Raw genomic sequence first — 22,959 nt, forward strand, 5'->3', positions numbered from 1 at the left:
ATTTGAGCGAGGATGAAAGATTCGTGGATGAGGAAAGTGAGAGTGAAGGACTAGAGGGCAGTGGGAGCGATTCAGAAAGGGAAGATGCTGTGAGAGGTGGGTGAGACCTGTTAATACCGCATAACAAACACCTACCCCCTCCCGTCCATATAACCCGCCAATACAACTCAAACACCAGCACAACACACTCAATCCCACAGCCCAAAGTACCGTTCACATCCCCAACGTTCATACAGCACATATATTTCCCCAAAGTCCCCAAAGTTACGTACGTGAGACTTTTATTAGTAGGTTGCACAGTGAAGTACATATTCCGTACAATTGACCACTAAATGGTAACATCCGAATAAGTTTTTCAACTTGTTTAAGTCGGGGTCCACTTGATTCATGATACAGATACATACTATCATATATACTATCATCATAATACAGTCATCACACAAGATAATCATCAGGGTGTATACATTGAATTATTTACGTGACATGCACATAGCGGCACGCACGTACGGGCAAGCGATCAAATGTTTGGAAGCGTACTCACGGTACCGTGTCTGCGTATCCACCTCAAAGTCCACCTGGTAAGAGTCTCTGTTGTCCCAGTTCTCCACAGGCCAATGGTAAAGCTTGACTGTCATCTTTCGGTAATGTAAACGATGAAACACCGGCCGTGTTTGTGTTGCTAAAGTCGGCCGCAATACACCGTTTCCCTCCTACAGCTTTCTTCTTTGCTGTCTCCATTGAACAAATTGCAAAAGATTCACCAACACAGATGTCCAGAATACTGTGGAATTTTGCGATGAAACAGACGACTTAATAGCTGGCTATCATGCTGTCTCAAAATGTCCTCCACAATCCATGACGTCACGCGCTGACGTCATCATACCGAGACGTTTTCAGCAGGATATGTCGCGCGAAATTTAAAATGACACTTTAGTAAACTAACCCGGCCGTATTGGCATGTGTTGCAATGTTAAGATTTCATCATTGATATATAAACTATCAGACTGCGTGGTCGGTAGTAGTGGGTTTCAGTAGGCCTTTAATGACCTATCGAAAATAAGGACCAGTAGAAAACTATATCAAAAGTAAACATTTAGATTTTTTTAAATGTAATTTTCTGTGTTTATAATCCTCTCAGCTATCAATGCAGAAATGAAATGTCAACACAACCATGGAAAACACTCAAAAAATGTAAACAAAATTCTAAAATCACATTGAACACTCGTAAAATTAAGGTATAAAAATAAGGAATATGTAAGAAATGCTTAATAAAGTGTAACAAAAAAGTGGAAAGTATGACAATGTAAACATAGAGAAACCCGAAAAGAACTATTTTCTGCAGGTTTAGTGCCAGGAAGTCACGGCTGGGCTCTAAAGGGTCAGCCATGTTGGTCTGACTGGGGTCCGTTTTAAAAAAAATCTTAAAAACTGCTATACTGTTGAGGTGACTTAATTTTTTATTGACAATTTCTTCAGTCTCTGCAGCACTCAATTTTAGTTTGTCTTCTCACACTTTGCAAAGAATGAACCACGAGACAACAAGACCTGACAGGATATTAGCGTGTCACCTCCACTGATCAGTGATCAATTCCTGCGTTGCTCGGTTAACCTTGCTTTGCAACTTCCGCTTTTTTTTTACGACTAAAAAAGGGAAAAAATGATCTAACCTTTTATCAAACCCATTTTTATTGATATTGAGTACGTGTCTATCGTGATGTATATTGATATTGTTTTATCGCCCAGCCCTAGTTTGACTCAAAAATAAATTTCTGTGTTGACGCGATATTTCGTGCACATAAACACCTTGGGGCCATCACATAAATAAGCAATGCTGTCATTTAGCATGGAATATATGCATATGGAGCATAAACACATGACAATGTAAGTGTGGCATGGCTCTGCTTCATACATATCGTAAAGTGAAAGAGAGGTGTATCTTGCAATTAAAGTATTCACTGTGATAGCGGAGATCCGCCACCACAAGCCACAGAGTGTAGAAAACACCCAGAAGCGTGCGACCAAACCGTTATCACTTGGATAGGTGCTAAAAAAACCTAGCTCGTAGACACTCTTCTGTTATTTGGAAACACTTTGAACACCCCTGCTTTACTTATTTCACCAGGAAGGCAAAGTATGTCCATTTTTTGTCACATTGTATACACATTTGTAAAAAAAAAAAAAAGAAGAAAAAAAAGGGAAAATAGAGCAAAAAGACATAACGCAATGAGAAAAATCTGAAACTTTGATACTAATAAGAAATTAAAACACAAAGATTTGCCTTTAAATATATGTTATAGCCTTTTTATTCGCCTATTTCAGTAGTTCTCAAACTTTTTTCACTTCGTACCACTTCAGAAAAGACTTGGTTCTCCAAGTACCACCATAATGACAACATTAAAATACAGTAGTGTAAAAGCATAAGTATTCATTTATTGCCACCATAATGACAACATTAAAATACAATAGTGTAGTAGACCCAAGTATTCATTAAGGACCACCATAATGACAACATTAAAATACAGTAGTGTAGTAGAAATAAGTATTTATTAAGTACCACCATAATGACAACATTAAAATACAGTAGTGTAGTAGACATAAGTATTCATTAAGTACCACCATAATGACCAACGTTAAAATACAGTAGCGTAGTAGGCCTAAATTTTCATTAAAACAAGGCAGATGATTTATTTAATAGGGGTGTCAAAGGAAATCGATTTTATAATGAATCACAATTCTTATTTGGAACGATTCCTAATCGATTAAAAAAAAAATCAAACATTGATTAAAAAAAGTTTTTTTAAATGTACATTTTTTTTTATTTTGTAAAAAAATCTGTCCTGTCCAGCCACCCAGGCAAATCATTTTGTTGGTGTAGATGATCATATTTATTTCATCATCTATTTGTCTATCATTATTTGTATTTGACTTTATTAAATGTTTGGGTAGAATTGTACTAGTGTGTGAATGTGAGTGTGAATGTTGTCTGTCTATCTGTGTTGGCCCTGCGATGAAGTGGCGACTTGTCCAGGGTATACACCGCCTTCCGCCCGATTGTAGCTGAGATAGGCTCCAGCGACCCCGAAGGGAATAAGCGGTAGAAAATGGATGGATGGATGTATTAAACAAAACCAGATTCCTTTTATGTAATAAAGAAATGTATCACTGCTGTGTATCTACTTTATGGAGGAACGTAGTTAATCACTAACAATGTTATTAAAAAGTATTGATTTTGATATCAAGGATCGTTTTAAATCGAGAATTGAGTCTGAATCGTATCGTTACCCCCAAGAATCGAATCGAATCGTGTGGTGCCCAAAGATTCACAGCCCTAATATTAGCCAATATAGGAAAATAAAACACTGTACTTTAATTAACTATTTATTTGGCGTTCCAAAAGACGGAGCCCACGTACCAGAGTTTGAGAACCACTGGCCTATAGCGGTACAAATTACATAACCTGACGCAACCACCATTATGAGAGAATATTAGGAACAAAACTGTTTTGTATACTTGAAGGCCACTGCTGTTTTATTTAGAATGTCAAATAGTTGACTATTGTTATTAAAAATCATATTTATACATACTATATTGTTAGTTTTTATGTATTGTTATTAATAATCATATTTATACATACAATATTGTTAGTTTGTATGTATTGTTATTAATAGTCATATTAATACATACAATATTGTTGGTTTTTGATGTATTGTTATTAATAATTATATTTATACATATAATATTGTTGGTTTTGATGTATTGTTATTAATAATCATATTTATACATACAATATTGTTGGTTTTGATCTATTGTTATTAATAATCATATTTATACATACAATATTGTTACATACAATATTGGGAGGCGAGAGGACTGATACTGCATTTTCAATTCTGTGCAAAACACAGCGATCTTGAATACTTGATACTTTAAAACAATTTCCTAAAGTACGTGGGTTAAATCTTTTGAAAATTTTTGTTGTGGTATTGAAATAGCATCAATAATCATGGAAACTCATAGGTATTGACTCCTGAAATGGTGGTATGTTAGCAACCCTGACATAAACAATAGAGTCTATGCCTCTGCAATACTGACTGTGGCCCCTCCCCCTTGACCAGGATGACCGGTTGCGGGCTCCCCTCCTCAAGCTGAAGCTGGCGGTGTGCCATGTGATGCCGGAGCAGATCGCTCGATACAACATGGACTGTATCGCCAAGGTGGCAAAGTAAGCCACTAATTCAACTGGGCATATCTCTGAGGTCGGTTCCGTAAAAGCACCCACTTGCTTCTACCCGACAGGCAGCAGTCTGGGGAGGCGGAGAAAAACGGCTCTGAGGACGACGACGAAGAGAAGCCAGGGAAGCGGGTGATGGGGCCTCGGAAGAAGTTTGTCTGGGATGACAAACTCAGGTTTGTCTCTCATCTCCGTCGCAAAATGTTTCATATTTTCATGTGCTTTCATTCAAAAGCCAGTACACATTGGAAAGGATCACAACCTTATTGGGTAGGCAGAACAGGAAGACTGAAGGGTGGTGCCTCGTAGAAAGAAAGGAATGTAGGAAAACATGTAAACAAAGCTAGGAAAACATGTAAACAAACGTAGGAAAAATGTGAACAAAGGTAGGAAAAGATGTTAACAAAGGTAGGAAAAAATGTAAACAAAGGTAGGAAAAAATGTAAACAAAGGTAGGAAAAAAGGACACAATCGTAGGAAAAAATGTAAACAAAGGTAGGAACAAATTTAAACAAAGGTAGGAAAAAAGGACACAATCGTAAGAAAAAATGTAAACAAAGGTAGGAAAAAGTGTAAACAAAGGTAGGGGAAATGTAAACAAAGGTAGGAAAAAATGTAAACAAAGGTAGGAAAAAGTGTAAACAAAGGTAGGAAAAAGTGTAAACAAAGGTAGATTTTTTTTTACAAAGGTAAGAAAACATTTAAACAAAAGTAGGACAAAATTTAAACAATATTAGGAAAAAGTGTAAACACTAGTAGGAAAAAATGTAAACAATTGTAGGAAAAAATCTGACAAAGGTAAGAAAAAATTTGACAAAGTGTAAACAAGGGTCAGAAAAAAAGTAACAAAGATAGGAAAAAATGTAAACAGAGGTAGGAAAAAATGTAACAAAGGTAGGAAAAAATGTAAACAAAGTTAGGAAAAAATGTAAATAAAGGTAGGAAAAACGTAAATAAAGGTAGGAAAAACGTAAACAATGGTAGGAAAAACGTAAACAAAGGTAGGAAAAGAAATGTAAACAAAGGTAGGAAAAAATGTAAACAAAGGTAGGAAAAAATGTAAACAAAGGTAGGGAAAAAAATGTAAACAAAGGTAGGAAAAAAAGTAAACAAAGGTAGGAAAAATGTAAACAAAGTTAGGATTTTTTTTTTACAAAGGTAGGAAAAAGAGGTAAATATGGGAAGAGGAGAAAAAAGATAATCCTAACCTATTGGGGTCAAGGGCTCAGTTTAAGACCAGCAAAAAACCTTGAGCAACATAAGCACATATGAGCACGTTACAGCACACTAAACTTGAGACTCTTCCAGCCTGAAGTTGCAGTCAGCAGCATAGGGCTGCAACTAACGACTATTTTGATAATCGATTTAGTCAACGACTATCTTAACGATTAATCGATTAGTCGGATAATAAAGCGTCCACATATTTAATGGCTGTAGTTTTTCCATCGACTTCTAAATGGAGCTTAAGTTATTTTAGGCATGTGCTTACTAACAGCAAAGATGACAAATTTGTTCATAAATATTTATTTATACTGTAACTGCTGCTCATTCAGCTGTTACAAAAAATAAAATGACTAATAAAATGTTGTCCATTTAAAAGAAAGGAAAGGCAAAGTGCTAAAAAAAACAATTAACATTGTTTATGTGTTTAAAGTAAATATAGTAAAATAGCAGCAATGAAAACAAACAAAACACAAAATCTAACTTCCTGTCAAAGAAAAGCATTTTGTGATGATATTTAAAATGATGCACAGCGGCAGTTTTAGCACTCTAATAGACTCAGGCCATGTCCACACCAACACGGAGAGTTTCAAAAACACATATTTGAGGTAAAACAATCTCCATCCACACAAGTGTTGTTCCAAAATTGTCTGTCTACACACAAACACACAGACCTGCTGTCATGCACATTTGATCCAATCAGAAGTCTGGAAAAATAGCCACAGCTGACTTGGTGGCATTACATCTCTGTTATTGGGCGGTATAGCTCGGTTGGTAGAGCGGCCGTGCAAGTAACTTGAGGGTTGCAGGTTCGATCCCCGCTTCCGCCATCCTAATCACTGCCGTTGTGTCCTTGGGCAAGACACTTTACCCACGTGCTCCCAGTGCCACCCACACTGGTTTAAATGTAACTTAGATATTGGGTTTCACAATGTAAAGCGCTTTGGGTCACTTGAGAAAAAGCGCTATATAAATGTAATTCACTTCACTTCACTATTATGTTTGTTTTGATATACTAGACCTACAAACCCCGTTTCCATATGAGTTGGGAAATTGTGTTAGATGTAAATATAAACGGAATACAATGATTTGCAAATCCTTTTCAACCCATATTCAATTGTATGCACTACAAAGACAAGATATTTGATGTTAAAACTCATAAATTTTATTTTGTTTTTGCAAATAATAATTAACTTAGAATTTCATGGCTGCAACACGTGCCACAGTATTTGGGAAAGGGCATGTTCACCACTGTGTTACATCACCTTTTCTTTTAACAACACTCAATAAACGATTGGGAACTGAGGAAACTAATTGTTGAAACTTTGAAAGTGGAATTCTTTCCCATTCTTGTTTTATGTAGAGCTTCAGTCGTTCAACAGTCCGGGGTCTCCACCGTCGTATTTTACGCTTCATAATGCGCCACACATTTTCGATGGGAGACAGGTCTGGACTGCAGGCGGGCCAGGAAAGTACCCGCACTCTTTTTTTACGAAGCCACGCTGTTGTAACCCGTGCTGAATGTGGCTTGGCATTGTCTTGCTGAAATAAGCAGGGGCGTCCATGAAAAAGACGGCGCTTAGATGGCAGCATATGTTGTTCCAAAACCAAAACCAGCCTGCACATACACAGAGCCCTGGGAACGTTATGAATCTCTTTTTTTAGTGTTTAAAGCACGCCTGTGCTGCTGAAACCCAACATTCACAGAATTATAACATGTTTAATTAGCAACATGGTGATATATTACTTGTACAGTGTAGTGTACATTATTTCTAAAATCAGCACGAGCCAAGGAAACCCTTTTGCATGTTTAAGTGCCGCTGCAAAACTCTAGTAGAGTTATTACGCATTTAATGATCAATATAGAGATACATGTGCACTGAAGTGTACATTGTCTTTAACATTAACAAGGAGGGAGGATCATGTTTTTTAGTTGCGTTAAATGTGCGCAAAACACAGTCAAACTGTCAGGGACAAGCCTGACACCGGCTTCATCTATGTACCGTATTTTTCGGATTATAAATCGCTCCGGCGTATACGTCGCACCGGCCGAAAATGCATAATAAAGAAGGAAAAAAAACATATATACGTCGCACTCGAGTATAAGTTGCATTTTTGGGGGAAATTTATTTGATAAAATCCAACACCAAGAATAGACATTTGAAAGGCAATTTAAAATAAATAATGAATATTGAACAACAGGCTGAATAAGTGTACGTTATATGACGCATAAATAACCAACTGAAAACGTGCCTGGTATGTTAACATAACATATTATGGTAAGAGTCATTCAAATAACTGTAACTCTAAAAAAAATAAAGTCCATTCTATTATATAGAACATGGTATACGTTTACCAAACAATCTGTCACTCCTGATTGCTAAATCCGATGAAATCTTCTGCCTTGTTGTTGCTCCTGGTATGCGCTTGCTCCCTTTCTTTCTGCTGCTCGATCGCCGTTTTCTGCTGCATATTTCACTACGTCCAGCTTGTAATCTGCAGTATATGATTTCCTTTTCGGTGCCATTTTAGTTCAGCCATTCTCAGTTTTTATAAGTTACCGCCAATGTTGTAGCAGTGTGCTGTGTCGCAGTAGCAGTTAGCATCCCATGACCCACAATGCACTTCTGCCATGACGCACAATGCACTTCTGCCATGACCCGCCCCCGCCGAATTCTTATTGGTTGACGTGTGTGTGACGATTGCTGACATATGCTTCGTCTCTTACGCGAATGAGATAAATAATATTATTTGATATTTTACGGTAATGTGTTAATAATTTCACACATAAATCGCTCCAGAGTATATGTCGCACCCCCGGCCAAACTATGAAAAAAACTGCCATTTATAATCCGAAAAATACGGTAAATTAACTTCATGATCCGTCGTTAAAGAATTAAAAACCTGAGCTTAGGGCTGGGCGATATGGACGAAAAAGTATATCTCGATATATTTTCACTTAAACTCGATATTCGATATATATCTCGATATATTTTCCAGTGAAAATATTTATATAAAGATATTCATTTTTGAGCGAAACTCACTGAAATTGAAGTGAATGACAACTGTACTGTAAACAGTCAGTGGCACTTTTAGAATACAATAGAAAGTACATTATTAATCCCTGGGGGAAATTCAGTTTAACCCAGTTAGGCAAGATGGGTATTAACAGCACAGAAAATAAACTGTTCAAGTATCACAGAATTACATAACATAAATAAAATAGAAAAACAAAGAATGTATAAATAAAATAGAAACATATTTTTTCTCCATAAAATAAATAATATAGCTGTGCAAATAATAAAAAATGTATCAAACTCCGATAAAAAATACATTTGCAGGCAGGCACTTTTTAATTCCCAGTCGACGATGTAATGGACTGTTCTGTGGTCCTACTAGACCACACATCTGTGGTCAGCACAAAGTATGATCTTGTTGTTTGTTTCAAAATGATTCAACTATTCAATGTTGAAATATAAAGAGTAGAAATAATGAACAAAATGTCAGCTACTGTCTTGCTGTAAAACACTACAGGCTATACTGTAGCAAAAGTCATCACATGTCTGCCACAAGCATGTGTGTTCTTAAATGTGTATTCCACCTCTTCCAGTTTTGATTTGGGCTTACTGTCATGATCCGTGGTCTGGATCATGTTTTGTTTAGTTATGTTCTGTTAGTTTTGGACTCTTTTTAGTGCCTGTTTGTGCACCTCCTGAGTTTAGTCACCATGGTTACTTATGATTTTCACCTGCCTCTGTTGTTTGGGACACACCTGGGTCTAATCAAGAGACTACTATTTTAAGCCTGCCTTTTCCGGTCACTCGTCTTGGCTTCATTGTTTGCTTCACACTAATGTCACGCAAGTTTTCGAGTTCAGGATTCCTGTGCTAAGCGATTCCTTAGCTTCTAGTGTTCCTGTGCTAAGTAAGTTTTTGCCTTAGCTTCTCGTGCGAACGGCACACTTTCCTTTTTGTTTTGTTTTTGTCTGTTTGTATCCATTTATGATTTATGATAAATAAATCATCTCCGACCTGCACGCTTTCGTCCAGAGTCGTCAGTTTTGCATCCCGGGAGAATGAACCGCAGCAAGCTGCACCCCAAACCGTGACAGAATGAAGCCACCTGTCTGTTCTCTCGCAACTGACCACGAGGAGATGGAGACGCGCTGGCGTGGACGGAAGCCAGCCAGAAAGGCTTCGTTTCGCCGTCAGGATGCGTCGTTCCCCCAAACTCCTCCTCTGGACAGCAAGACTCCACAGGCAACCCAGTCTTCCTCGCCGCCATTGTATAGTAATCCTCTCGCACATTTCACCAAGCAGTTTACCGATTGGGCTGTCAGTCAGCTGGAGACCCGCGCTGATGACATCACGCCGCCGCCTACTAATGACATCACTACACCGGCGTCATCAAGGGAAGTCACGGACCAGAATTGTCTTTTTTTGCCTTCTGTCTCCCTTTGTCAGCCACCGCCAAACAAAGACTTTATTCCAAAAAAAAAGCATTATCAAAACATTTTTTTAAACATTAGGTCTAGTCAATCCCAGTCACCTTCTGATTTTCGGACTCCGCCCCTAAGGACTCTAGCCCCGCCCACGACACAGACTTTTTCCTCCTGGCCTCCCACACAATCTCAGGTGTGGGGGGGGGGACTTTTTGGACAATTTAAAGGGGAGGATTCTACCTCCCTCCTGACCTCCCGCCACCCACCCCTAAAGACTGTGCAGACCACTTCACTTCAAAAAATCACGTAACGCACATGAATTTGTACATTTTACAGTCTGTTTTAAAGTTCGTCTGGTATCCGCCCCTTGAGGGGGGGGCTGGGGCCGGGAGCTGTGCTGATGGGGTGGCTCAGCTGCGCCCAGCCAGGCAGCAACCTCCAGCCTGGCCGCCACCACCAGTCTTTCGGCCTGCCAAGCCGCAACCTCCGGCCCGTCCACCACCATCAGTCCATCGCCATGCCAAGCCACAGCTTGCAGCCCGGCCGCCACCACTAGTCTTTCGGACTTCCAAGCCGCAACCTCCGGCCCGTCCACCACCACCAGTCCGTCGGCATGCCAAGCCGCAACTTCCAGCTCGGCCACCTCCGCCAAGCTCATGGCTAACCTTAGCCCGGGTGGGCCTGCAGACGCCACCATCATCTCCGGTGGGCCTGCAGACGCCACCATCATCTCCGGTGGGCCTGCAGACGCCACCATCATCTCCGGTGGGCCTGCAGACGCCACCATTATCTGCGGTGGGCCTGCAGACGCCACCATTATCTGCGGTGGGCCTGCAGACGCCACCATCATCTCCGGTGGGCCTGCAGACGCCACCATCATCTCCGGTGGGCCTGCAGACGCCACCATCATCTCAGGTGGGCCTGCAGATGCCACCATTTCCAGCATCTGAACTTGCTGTTCCAAGGCTAGTTCTTGTTCCTGTTCCTCGGCTAGCACCAGTTCCTGTTCCTGCTCCTCGGCTAGCACCAGTTCCTGTTCCTGCTCCTCGGCCAGCACCAGTTCCTGTTCCTGCTCCTCGGCTGGCACCAGTTCCTGTTCCTGCTCCTCGGCTGGCACTAGTTCCTGCTCCTGCTCCTCGGCTGGCACCAGTTCCTGCTCCTGCTCCTCGGCTGGCACCAGTTTCTGTTCCTGCTCCTCGGCTGGCACCAGTTCCTGCTCCTCGGCTGGCACCAGTTCCTGCTCCTCGGCTAGCATCTGCTCCAGTTCCTGCTCCTCAGCTAGCTCCTGTTCCTGCTCCTCAGCTAGCTCCTGTTCCTGCTCCTCGGCGAGCACCAGTAGCAGCACCACGGCTAGCTCCTGTCGCTGCACCAAGACAAGCTCCTGTCGCTGCACTAAGACAAGCTCCTGTCGCTGCACCAAGACAAGCTCCTGTCGCTGCACCAAGACAAGCTCCTGTCGCTGCACCAAGACAAGCTCCTGTCGCAGCACCAAGACAAGCTCCTGTCGCAGCACCAAGACAAGCTTCTGTCGCAGCACCAAGACAAGCTCCTGTCGCAGCACCAAGACAAGCTCCTGTCGCAGCACCAAGACAAGCTCCTGTCGCAGCACCAAGACAAGCTCCTGTCGCAGCACCAAGACAAGCTCCTGTCGCAGCACCAAGACAAGCTCCTGTCGCAGCACCAAGACAAGCTCCTGTCGCAGCACCAAGACAAGTTCCTGTCGCAGCACCAAGACAAGTTCCTGTCGCAGCACCAAGACAAGCTCCTGTCGCAGCACCAAGACAAGCTCCTGTCGCAGCACCAAGACAAGCTCCTGTCGCTCCAGTTCCTGTTTCTGCCGCAGCACCAAGACAAGCTCCTGTCGCAGCACCAAGACAAGCTCCTGTCGCTCCAGTTCCTGTTTCTGCCGCTCCAGTTCCACTTCCTGTCGTTCCAGTTCCTGTTCCTGCGCCGAGGCAAACTCCAGGTCCAGTTCCAGTTCTTGTTTCTGCACCGAGGCAAACTCCAGTTCCTGCACCGAGGCAACCTCCAGTTCCGGTTACTGCTCCACAGCTGCTTCCTTCGCCTGCCGCTCAACCACTCAAGCTCCTGAGGTGCCACCTTCCTCGTCTCCGGCGGGCCTTCCCACGGCGGCGCCACCTTCCTCGTCTCCGGCGGGCCTTCCCACGGCGCCGCTAGCCTTCTCGTCTCCAGCGTCGTTGCCTCCGCTACCTCCGGCTAGCCGGCTGCGCAAGCAGCCATCAGACGCCGGCATGCAGCCCTCTCGGGGATTAATTCATGGACGCCCACGAATTGGGCGTAAAACTCTGACTGCTTAAGTTCTGGCGTCACTCCCGCCCACCTCCCCGTCAGCCACGAATGTGGCCTTTCCGTGGTCGCCCGCCTCGCCAAGTGCAGCGGCGTTCAATACGTCACCGCCACCTGACTTTCCCTCGCTGGTTGCGGGGATACTTGGTCTGGCGACCCACCGCCAAGTCCTCCCTCCGCCCTTCCGTGACTTTTGATCCTGCTTGGTTTTTGGTTGGTTTTTTTTGGACATCTGGAATCTGTCATGATCCGTGGTCCGGATCATGTTTTGTTTAGTTATGTTCTGTTAGTTTTGGACTCCTTTTAGTGCCTGTTTGTGCACCTCCTGAGTTTAGTCACCATGGTTACTTATGATTTTCACATGCCTCTGTTGTTTGGGACACACCTGGGTCTAATCAAGAGTCTACTATTTTAAGCCTGCCTTTTCCGGTCACTCGTCGTGGCTTCATTGTTTGGTTCACGCTAATGTCACGCAAGTTTTCAAGTTCATGATTCCTGTGCTAAGCGATTCCTTAGCTTCTAGTGCTAAGTAAGTTTTTGTCTTAGCTTTTCGTGCGAACGGACACTTTCCTTTTGTTTTGTTTTTGTCTGTTTGTATCCATTTATGATTTATGATAAATAAATCATCTCCTACCTGCACGCTTTCGTCCGGAGTCGTCAGTTTTGCGTCCCGGGAGAACGAACCGCAGCAAGCTGCACCCCAAACCATGACACTTACATGGTAAACAACTCAAATGAATGTGTTATCCAGACGCATACATTTGTCCAAATGTGGCCAAATAAACGCATTGTGGGTTTCCTGGACATGGTCTACATCGCTAAAAGAAAAGTCTCCCATCTTCCACTAGTTTTTTTAATATTTAAATCGCCCGCTTGAAGATTCCCTTTTCTCTTCTACGACTCGCTCATCGTCATTTGGGATGTCTGTTGTAATTTCCCTTCCTGGTTCGATGACCCGCCCTATGTTGCCTTTGATTGGCCTAATCTCAACCAATCGTGACTCATCATAGTAAACAACCAACCAGTCATGGATGTTCTTATACGTGCAAGCACGTCTTGAAAGGAGGAAGGGGGGGGCTTAGTACCCATGGTGGGGAGCGGGGGAGAACAAGGAACACAACAAATAAGCGGAGTTTGGTAATTTTAACGTGAAATAAATTATATTGATATTACGATATTTCTTAATTAATATCTTGTTTAAAAATATATCGATATATCTTACAAACTTGATATATCGCCCAGCCCTACGTTGCACGCCCGACAGTATGTGACGTATATAACAAGGTGCGCTTGTTTTATCTCTCTGTGAACAAGAGAGACAAGAAAGAGTGAGAAAAAGCCTGTAGTGTACAATAGTGTGTTGAAAGGCAGAAAGGCGTGTTGTTGAGCTTTGGAAACGACAGCGCACAATCGTCACGTCATCTAAGGAGTATGAGTCTCCGTTTGTGTCGCGCATAGCTGAGTGGAGAGTTTTGGAACTCTACACTTTGGCCTGCGTTTGCAAAAGTCTGCCTTTTTTTAAGGACACAAGTATGCGTTTGCGTGTGGACAAGAGGCCTAAACGCAGAAATAAGTATCCGTGTTCGTGTGGACATGGCCTCAATGTGTAGAATTTTATCTTTGATTATTCTTAAAACGTTGGCTCTATAGATTGTATGACTGCGTGGGTTCCCTCCGGGTACTCCGGCTTCCTCCCACCACCAAAAACATGCACCTGGGGATAGGTTGATTGGCAACACTAAATCAGCCCTAGTGTGTGAATGTGAGTGTGAAAGTTGTCTGTCTATCTGTGTTGACCCTGTGATGAGGTGGGGACTTGTCCATGGTGTACCCCGCCTTCCGCCCGAATGCAGCTGAGATAGGCTCCAGCACCCCCCGCGACCCCAAAAGGGACAAGCGGTAGAAAATGGATGCATGGATGGATGTTTAATCTTATGATACCTCTGCATTGGTACCTGTGTGTTCGGGTTCGTTAAAGTGCCTTTTTTACGGCATTACAAATTGAAGCTGCTATAAAACGTACTTGAATTGATATAAACAAAGTTGAGCTGGCTGACTTTGGCTAAAATTATACTTAAAGTTATTTTCAAACAACTTCGTCTCACTCTTGTTAGCTAGTGAGCAAGGTAGAAGCTAACACTCTTACCGAGGCTGTGTCCGCATCCTCCCTCCAAATGTCCAACATCATGTCTTTAAATACTGGTGTATCACAATGTACTGCCATAAAAACAAGGTCCGATTTGCAAAATGAGCAAAGTATTCATGTTTTTAACAAGAATGAGAGGAAATGTTCTCACACTTTACATGTTTTCACTGGCCATGTTTTTGCGAGTGACACCGCGGACCTGCTTCCGTCCGAAAGATGACGTCACAACTGTTGGCGACAAATATGATTGTCGGTGACAAATTTTATTGTCAACAATGTCGACTATTTGTGTGGCGTGTGTTTTACGCGGATGCGCGTGTGTGTACGCAAGTTTGGTGCTCTAACACAGCCAGTCAGTCCAATAAAAGTCAACCAACAACAGGTATATGTCCATGAAAGACAGGGAAGGAATTTGGAGCTTCTGTGCTGCGTTGTCCTCTGGATGAGTCGGGTAGCAATAACCTCGCCAAGCCGTTCCAGCAGGAAAACAAATCCAGATTATAATGTTTGTGTTTTGAGCGAGCGAAACAAATTGAAATGTTTCACTCTGATTGTCCATTCCTGGTCTTTAAATTGATCATAACTTCGCCCTGCAGACCAAACAGCTTCTCCAAGATGTTATTCAGTTTGCGATTTAGTTCAGAAACCACAAAAGGCAGAGTGCTCACAGCTCTGCCCGTCTTTCAATCATTTGTGGCAGCGTGAACAGTTGCCAGCATCCTTCTAATTAGTGGATACACCAGGGCAACGCTTACTCCGATCAGCAGATGTCCTGTTGTTAGGGTTCCTAATACTTTACCGTCCTCGACTGAAAGAATCGCCGGGCACACGACCCGCCACTTCTCCCAAGAGTCCATCGTGTGTCCAGCAGCAAATGTTTTACCCGAACCCGAGCTTCTCGTCTAGAAACTAAATGAAAATAATATTAAAATTTATAAATAAAAACTTGGAGTTTTGACTTCACAATTTAGGGATATTAGCGCTATAAAATGCCACATAAATCTAGAAGTCCAACCACCATCTTTTTTATCTGATGGCACTGAGAGAGAAATAGAGAAATAAGGATCAAAGAACAGGAAACAGACTTTATTGCAACATGGTGCTAGTGTAAGCAAGCTGCGCAAGTCACTGGCTTTGTTTTTATCCTCCCACTTCAATGAGGACGGAAATTTTGACAGTGTCGATTTTGTCGTTGCGCAATTAGCGGAAATGACGATGGCTTCCTCTTCGTCTGTCTGTAGTTGTGAATTGCGACCACTCCATTGAGAAATTCCCCTTTCGCCATGGAGCCCAGAAGGTAATGATTGAGAGTGGTGAGGTTTCCATCGCTGCACACTCACCGCTTTGGACGCTTTTCACTCGCACTTCTTAAACGCACTTATAGGGGAATTTTGCCCGTCATCCGCAATCCTTTTGTGAGACAAGAACATGCGTGTCTTCCCCTTTTCTGTGCATTCTAAATTGTACACAAACTCAGTTTTATATTCATGTAATGTAGTAACAAGCAATATTTTGCTCATTTTAAGCGTGTGTGTGTGTGTGTGTGTGTGTGTGTGTGTGTGTGTGTGTGTGTGTGTGTGTGTGTGTGTGTGTGTGTGTATATATTAGGGCTGCAACAACTAATCGTTTAAAATCGATTATAAAAATAGTTGGTGATTAATTTAGTCATCGATTTGTTGGATCTATGCCAGTGGTTCTTAACCTTGTTGGAGGTACCGAACCCCAGCAGTTTCATATGTGCATTCACCGAACCCTTCTTTAGTGAAAAATAAAATGTTTTGTTTTTTTCAAATTCAAGACAAAGTTTTATGTTTTTGGTAACACTTTAGTATGGGGAACATAGACAAACAACAAAGACTTAATTTAGAGTTTTTTGGACACTAGGGGAACATATTCTAAGTAACAAAGACTTAATTTAGAGTTATTTGGTCAGGGTTAGAGGGTTAGGGCCAGGGTTAGAGGTTTAGGGTTATAATAAGGCCATGCCGAATAAGGCAGTAATAAGTACTTAATAATGACTAGTTAAGAGCCAATATGTTACTAATTTGCATGTTAATAAGCAACTACTTAATGGTGCATATTTTCCCCATACTAAAGTGTTACCATGTTTTTTTACTGGTGCACAAAATTAACCGTGCATGAACATCACCTTGTTCAAACAACAAAACCAACACAGTGCATAAACTCACAACAAATTACACACCTGCAAATCAGTGTGACTTCTGCTGTTGCCGTATCCGTAATACGCCGATAGGGAGAAGTTTTTATTTACACGATGAGTCGGGTGTGTTTTGACCTCCGCCGAACCCCTGAGCCCGACTCACCGAACCCCTAGGGTTCGATCGAACCCAGGTTAAGAACCACTGATCTATGCTATCCGCATGCGCAGAGGCTACTTTTTTTTTTATAAACCTTTATTTATAAAGTGCAACATTTACAGACAGCTGAGAAACGATAATCAAAATAAGTATGGTTTGTCTCTTTTATCCCGATTATTAATCGATTAATCGAAGTAATAATCGACAGATTAATCGATTATCAAATTAGTTGTTAGTTGCAGCCCTAATATACTGTGTATATATATATATATGTATATATATATATATATATATATATATATATATATATATATATATATGTGTACACCTCACAATACGAAGGTCCTGAGTAGTCGTGAGGTCAATCCCGGCCTCGGGATCTTTCTGTGTGGAGTTTGCATGTTCTCCCCGTGATTGCGTGGGTTCCCTCCGGGTACTCCGGCTTCCTCCCACCTCCAAAGACATGCACCTGGGGATAGGTTGATTGGCAACACTAAATTGGCCCTAGTGTGTGAATGTAAGTGTGAATGTTGTCTGTCTATCTGTGTTGGCCCTGTGATGAGTTGGCGACTTGTCCAGGGTGTACGCTGCCTTCCGCCCGATAGTAGCTGAGATAGGCTCCAGCACCCCCGCTACCCCGAAGGGAATAAGCGGTAGAAAATGGATGGATGGATGGATGGATGGATATATATATATACACACACACACACACACACACACACACACACACACACAAATATACACATTCATATATACACCATACACAAATATATATGTATGGTTAAAGCTGAGAAAATATAATATCTGTCAGACTTAATTTCAAATAGTATCAGCAAGCCACGTGTTCTTTTTAAAACTATTAGTCATGTTCTTAATCCGAATCCAGCCACTTCAATGGAGATGACATGTGAAATTTGTGAAAAATTTCTCTCCTTTTATAACGACAAGGTTGCTTCTATTGGGGCAAATCTTTCTCGTTTTTCATTGAGTTTTAATGTGGCCACTCAGTGCTCGGCTGTGTTTTGTCAGTTAGAGCCTGTGTCCATGCCTGAGCTTATAGGAATAGTTGACAAACTAAAACCCTCGTCCTGTCCCACAGACGCAGTCCCCCCTCGCTTTTTTAAAGAAGTCTGGTATTATATTGACTTGTCCGTTAGGGGCATCATCAACAGCAGCTTGATTTCTGGCAGTGTCCTCTCTTTTTGTAAAAGAGCTGTTGTTGAGCCTTTGATAAAAAAAACAGGTCTTGATCCTACAAGTTTGTCAAATTATCGGCCCATTTCCAAATTACCTTTTGTGTCCAAAATTTTGGAGAAATGTGTTTTGGCGCAACTGCAGCCTTTTTTAGATGAAAATAGCACTTTAGATCCATTTCAGTCTGGATACAAAGCTTTGCATAGTACTGAATCTGCACTTTTAAAGGTTTTTAAGGACTTGCTTTTAATGTCTGATTCTGGCAGCTCTGCCATTTTAGTGCTTTTAGATCTTACAGCTGCTTTTGACACAGTCGACCACATCTTTTAGACCGCCTGAAAGACTGTGTGGGTGTCAGGGGAAATGCATTAGAGTGGTTCAGATCCCACCTGTCAGAGAGGTCCTTCTCTGTCAGGCTGGGGGACGCCACCTCTTCTTCTGCTCTGCTTTACTGTGGTGTCCCCCAGGGATCTATTCTAGGCCCCATCCTGTTTGCACTGTACCTTCTCCCTCTTGGAAAGATTTTTAAGGGGCATGGAGTGTCTTATCACTTTTATGCAGATGACTGCCAAATTTATATGCCGATTTCAAAAGGCCACGGCCCCCTGAGACCCCTTCTCAACTGTCTATGCGACATCAAGGCTTGGTTAGCCCAGAATGTTTTAATAATGAATGAGCGAAAAATGGAAATTTGGCCCTCACTGACTTGGGACCATTGCAAAATTATGTGCGTCCCAAAGTCACCAGCCTTGGCGTCACTATAGACAGCGATTTTAAACTTGACAAACAAGTCAATGGCGTTTTAAAATTGTGTTTTTATCATCTTTGTCTTTTCGTAAAGGTAAAACCGTTTTTATCTTTTAACCGTTTTGAACAAGTCGTGCATGCTTTTATTTCAAGTCGCCTGGACTACTGCAATGCACTTTATGCTGGCATTAGCCAAAAAGCTCTCTCCCGGTTGCAGTTAGTCCAGAACGCGGCAGCACAACTTTTAACAGGGGCCAGGAAACGCGAGCATATAACCCCAATTCTTCAGAGTTTGCACTGGCTCCCTGTTCATTTTAGAATTGATTTTAAAACCTTGCTGTTTGTTTTTAAAGCTTTACATGGACTGGCACCTCAGTATATCTCGGACCTCATCCAAATTTACACTCCTGCGCGCGCTCTGAGGTCCGAGAGCCAGCTCCAGCTCGTGGTGCCCAAGACCAGACTTAAATCCAGGGGAGACAGGGCCTTCTCTGGAACACTCTGCCCCTCCATGTTCAAACTGCTTCCACGGTGGAGTGTTTTAAATCTCGTCTTAAGACCCACTTTTTTTTATTCTTTGCCTTTCAACACTATGTGAGTTGTGTGGTCCTCTGTCCTCTGTTGTCCACTGTGTTTTTTTTTATAAATTTTGATTTCTATTTACTGTTTTAATTCGTTTTACCCTTTAAAATAGTTTTTAATCATATTTATTTTTATATTGGTTTTATATCTATTTATTTTTTGTTTTTATTCAGTCATTGGTGGAGCTAAGGGATAATATTTGAATATTGTTTTTAATATTGTTTTTAATATTGTTGTGCAGCACTTTGGAAACATTTTTGTTGTTTATATATGCTATATAAATAAAGTGGATTGGATTGGATATATGTATACATACATATTTACGTATATGTATATATACATATATACGTACATATTTATATGTACGTACATACTGTATGTATATACATGTGTGTATATATACGTACATATGTACATATATATACACAGTATATGTGCTACTTGCAGTCGGCTTTCGGCCCCTGGCCAATTTTTTTTAGCCCAATCTGGCCCCCCAGTCATATAGTTTGAACACCCCTGCATTAGAGTTACATCTTTCCTGGGCACAATTATTTCACAGAGCACAATGGCTGTGCGCAATAAAAACATAGAAAGTACTTTCTGTGTTTGCTACTATTACTAGCAGACTTGGTGAAAGCCTATTGCTAAACATTTTAAATAAGAAGAATACATATTGATTTACAATGTCCGCTCTTACCGGTATGCCGACTGATGGGGTTGTTGTATCTTTCAGCACTTGTACTCTCTTTGAGCCACTCAAAAATTAGAAATGCTTCCTAGTAATGTTGTGGTGTAAGTGTTTGCACGGTGTTGGATTTTATCAAATAAATGTCCCCCAAAAATGCGACTTATACTCCAGTGCGACGTATATATGTTTTTTTTCCTTCTTTATTGTGCATTTTCGGCCGGTGCGACGTATACTCCGGAGCGACTCATAGTCTGAAAAATACGGTATATTACTTTCATTTGTTTTCACCTTAAAAAAAGCCCTTATTTTCAAACCCACATTCAAACCCTGCATCAGGCCACAAAATATGTCCGACATGTGTCCTATAAGCTGTCGTTGTTGGTCAGGTCGTTGCTGTGTAACTTGGTACGGGTGAAGCTGAGCTGTTACGAGCTGGAGGGGAAGAACTCCTCGCCAGAGGACTACCTCAAAGGCTTTATGGAAACCGAGGTAAAACCTCTTTGGCCCAAAGGCTGGATGCAGGGCAGGTGAGTTTTTATTTGGTTCTCCTCCACTATTCTCGCTTCCAATGTGCAGCGCACCTCCCCTCATGTGTGTGTTTGTGATAGGATACTGTTTAAAGAGAGCATCATGGCTCACGGCCATTTCACGGGCTACACGTGAGTAAGCAGACACGCAAAGAAATGATTGGAGAAAGGTTGCCTAATCTTTTTTTGTTTCTTCCAGAGCAAAGAAAAGGATCGTCACCACACCCAAAGCCAAGCCAAAGGTAACACTATACATGCTCATTACCACTGTTTTACTGTTATGTATGCACTTTGTGTTTATTGTGTGAATGCTCAACATTCACAGGGTTATTAGTATGGGAAGATAGTTTGGATTCACGACGCCAACTCCGTTTTGGCCTTTTTTTTCAACAAAAACATCAGGCCGGAAGGCGGCATGTGGAAAAAAGCATGTTCAAAGCTTCGCAATGATGCAGCTTTTAACAAAAATAAAATATGGACAGTTAGCAGTAGGGATGGAAGGATATTAAAATCTCACAGTATGATATTGTCACGGTATTAAAGGGGAACTGCACTTTTTTGGGGAATTTTGCCTATCATTGAAAATCCTTATATGTAAGACAAAAACACATATGTTTGTCTTTTTTATGCTCTGTAAATCTGTTCCGCCTTTAAAGCCCCCCAAAAACATTCAAACGCCTCCATTAAGGTTTTATATACATGATATAAGTGTATATGTAATGTAGTAACATTTATAATAACATGCAATATATACATGATGTAAGTATATATGTAGTGTAGTAACATTTGTAATAACATGTAATATTTACATGATGTAAGTATATATGTAATGTAGTAACATTCATAATAACATGTAATATATACATGATGTAAGTATATATGTAATGTAGTAACATTTATAATAACATGTAATATATACATAATGTAAGTATATATGTAATGTAGTAACATTTATAATAACATGTAATATATACATGGTGTAAGTATATACTGTATGTAATGTAGTAACATTTATAATAACATGTAATATATACATGGTGTAAGTCTATATGTAATGTAGTAACATTCATAATAACATGTAATATATACATGATGTAAGTATATATGTAATGTACTAACATTATAATAACATGTAATTAGGGCTGGGCGATATAGCCTTTTATTAATATCTCGATATTTTTAGGCCATGTCATGATACACAATATACATTTCGATATTTTGCCTTAGCCTTGAATGAACACTTGATGCATATAATCACAGCAGTATGATGATTCTATGTGTCTACATTAAAACATTCTTGTTCATACTTCATTAATATATGCTTATTTTAAACTTTCACGCAGAGAGGGAAATCACAACTAAGTAAATTTACCCAAACTGTATTTGTTAAGCAGTTATTAAGCAGTGGCACAAACATTCATGTCATTTCCAAAACAGAAAGTGCAAGATTGTCAGAGACATTTTAAAACAAGCTATGAGTGCACTTTTGTGCATGATGTCACTAAGATGACATATCAAAACAACACTAAATTAAAGTGCGCTTTTTGTACAAAACGCCACAAAATAGTTTAAAACAAATAAAATGCACTTTTGTGCATGATGTCACAAGATATTTCAATAAGTGTCAAATAAAAATGAGCTGCATAATAGGAAATCAAATAGTGTATGTCCTTCGCTATGTGGTAGGTTCCTGCGGACGTTATCTCCTTCTGTTGCTGACTAATTTTTTCATACGGTGTTGATCTGGAAATAGTTGCTTCGGCATTTTGTTGGTGTGGCACCGAACGGAGATATTGACATGCAGAGTTTCAAGCACTCCTTATTCTCTAGCGGGTGACTTTTCAAATGATGCTACATTCGCAGTGGTGCTACTTTTTGGAGCAACGCTTTTGCCGCATAATTGTTCAACATCTTCCCGCTTGAAGCCAAACCACCGCCAGACGATGGGCCCCGTGCTGTTTTTCTTGGGGATTTATTCTTCCTTCATTTGTTACCAGATTCGCACCTTCTCTCTCTCGTATTACCACCCGCACCGCACCATCACAGCTAACGTTACCATGTCGCTACCTGTCTGCTCCGCGTGAGCGTGTGATGTTGCACACGTCACGTATGTAAGAAGGTGCGCTATTTTTAAGTCTCCCTGAGAAGGAGAGACAAGAAAGAGTGGGAAACGCATGCAGTGTAATGCCTGCAGCTAAAAGCAACTGCGTGAGAACGTATATTCGAATATCACGATATAGTCATTTTCTATATCGCACAGAGACAAACCCGCGATATATCGAGCCTATCGATATATCGAGCATATCGATATATCGCCCAGCCCTACATGTAATATATACATAATAATAATAATGGATTAGATTTTATATCGCGCTTTTCTATTGTTAGAAACTCACAGCTCTCACAGAGAAGATGATGTAAGTATACATGTAATGCAGTAACATTTATAATAACATGTAATATATGCATGATGTAAGTATATATGTAATGTAGTAACATCATAATAACATGTAATATATACATGATGTAAGTATATATGTAATGTAGTAACATTTAT

General features: G+C 41.0%; 1 protein-coding gene across 1 annotated transcript in view; it reads left to right on the forward strand.

The window, feature by feature from the left end:
• ubn2b (ubinuclein 2b) overlaps nucleotides 1-22,959 on the forward strand; it is an 85,026-nt gene that overhangs the window by 18,117 nt on the left and 43,950 nt on the right. The window contains exons 9-13 of the mRNA XM_061973538.2: nucleotides 4,116-4,222; nucleotides 4,297-4,407; nucleotides 20,262-20,402; nucleotides 20,484-20,534; nucleotides 20,602-20,644. Of these exons, the coding sequence (XP_061829522.1) occupies nucleotides 4,116-4,222; nucleotides 4,297-4,407; nucleotides 20,262-20,402; nucleotides 20,484-20,534; nucleotides 20,602-20,644 (453 nt within the window). The remainder of the gene's footprint in view (nucleotides 1-4,115; nucleotides 4,223-4,296; nucleotides 4,408-20,261; nucleotides 20,403-20,483; nucleotides 20,535-20,601; nucleotides 20,645-22,959) is intronic.

This window comes from Nerophis lumbriciformis, linkage group LG22 (assembly GCF_033978685.3).
Source record: "Nerophis lumbriciformis linkage group LG22, RoL_Nlum_v2.1, whole genome shotgun sequence".
Taxonomy (NCBI): domain Eukaryota; kingdom Metazoa; phylum Chordata; class Actinopteri; order Syngnathiformes; family Syngnathidae; genus Nerophis; species Nerophis lumbriciformis.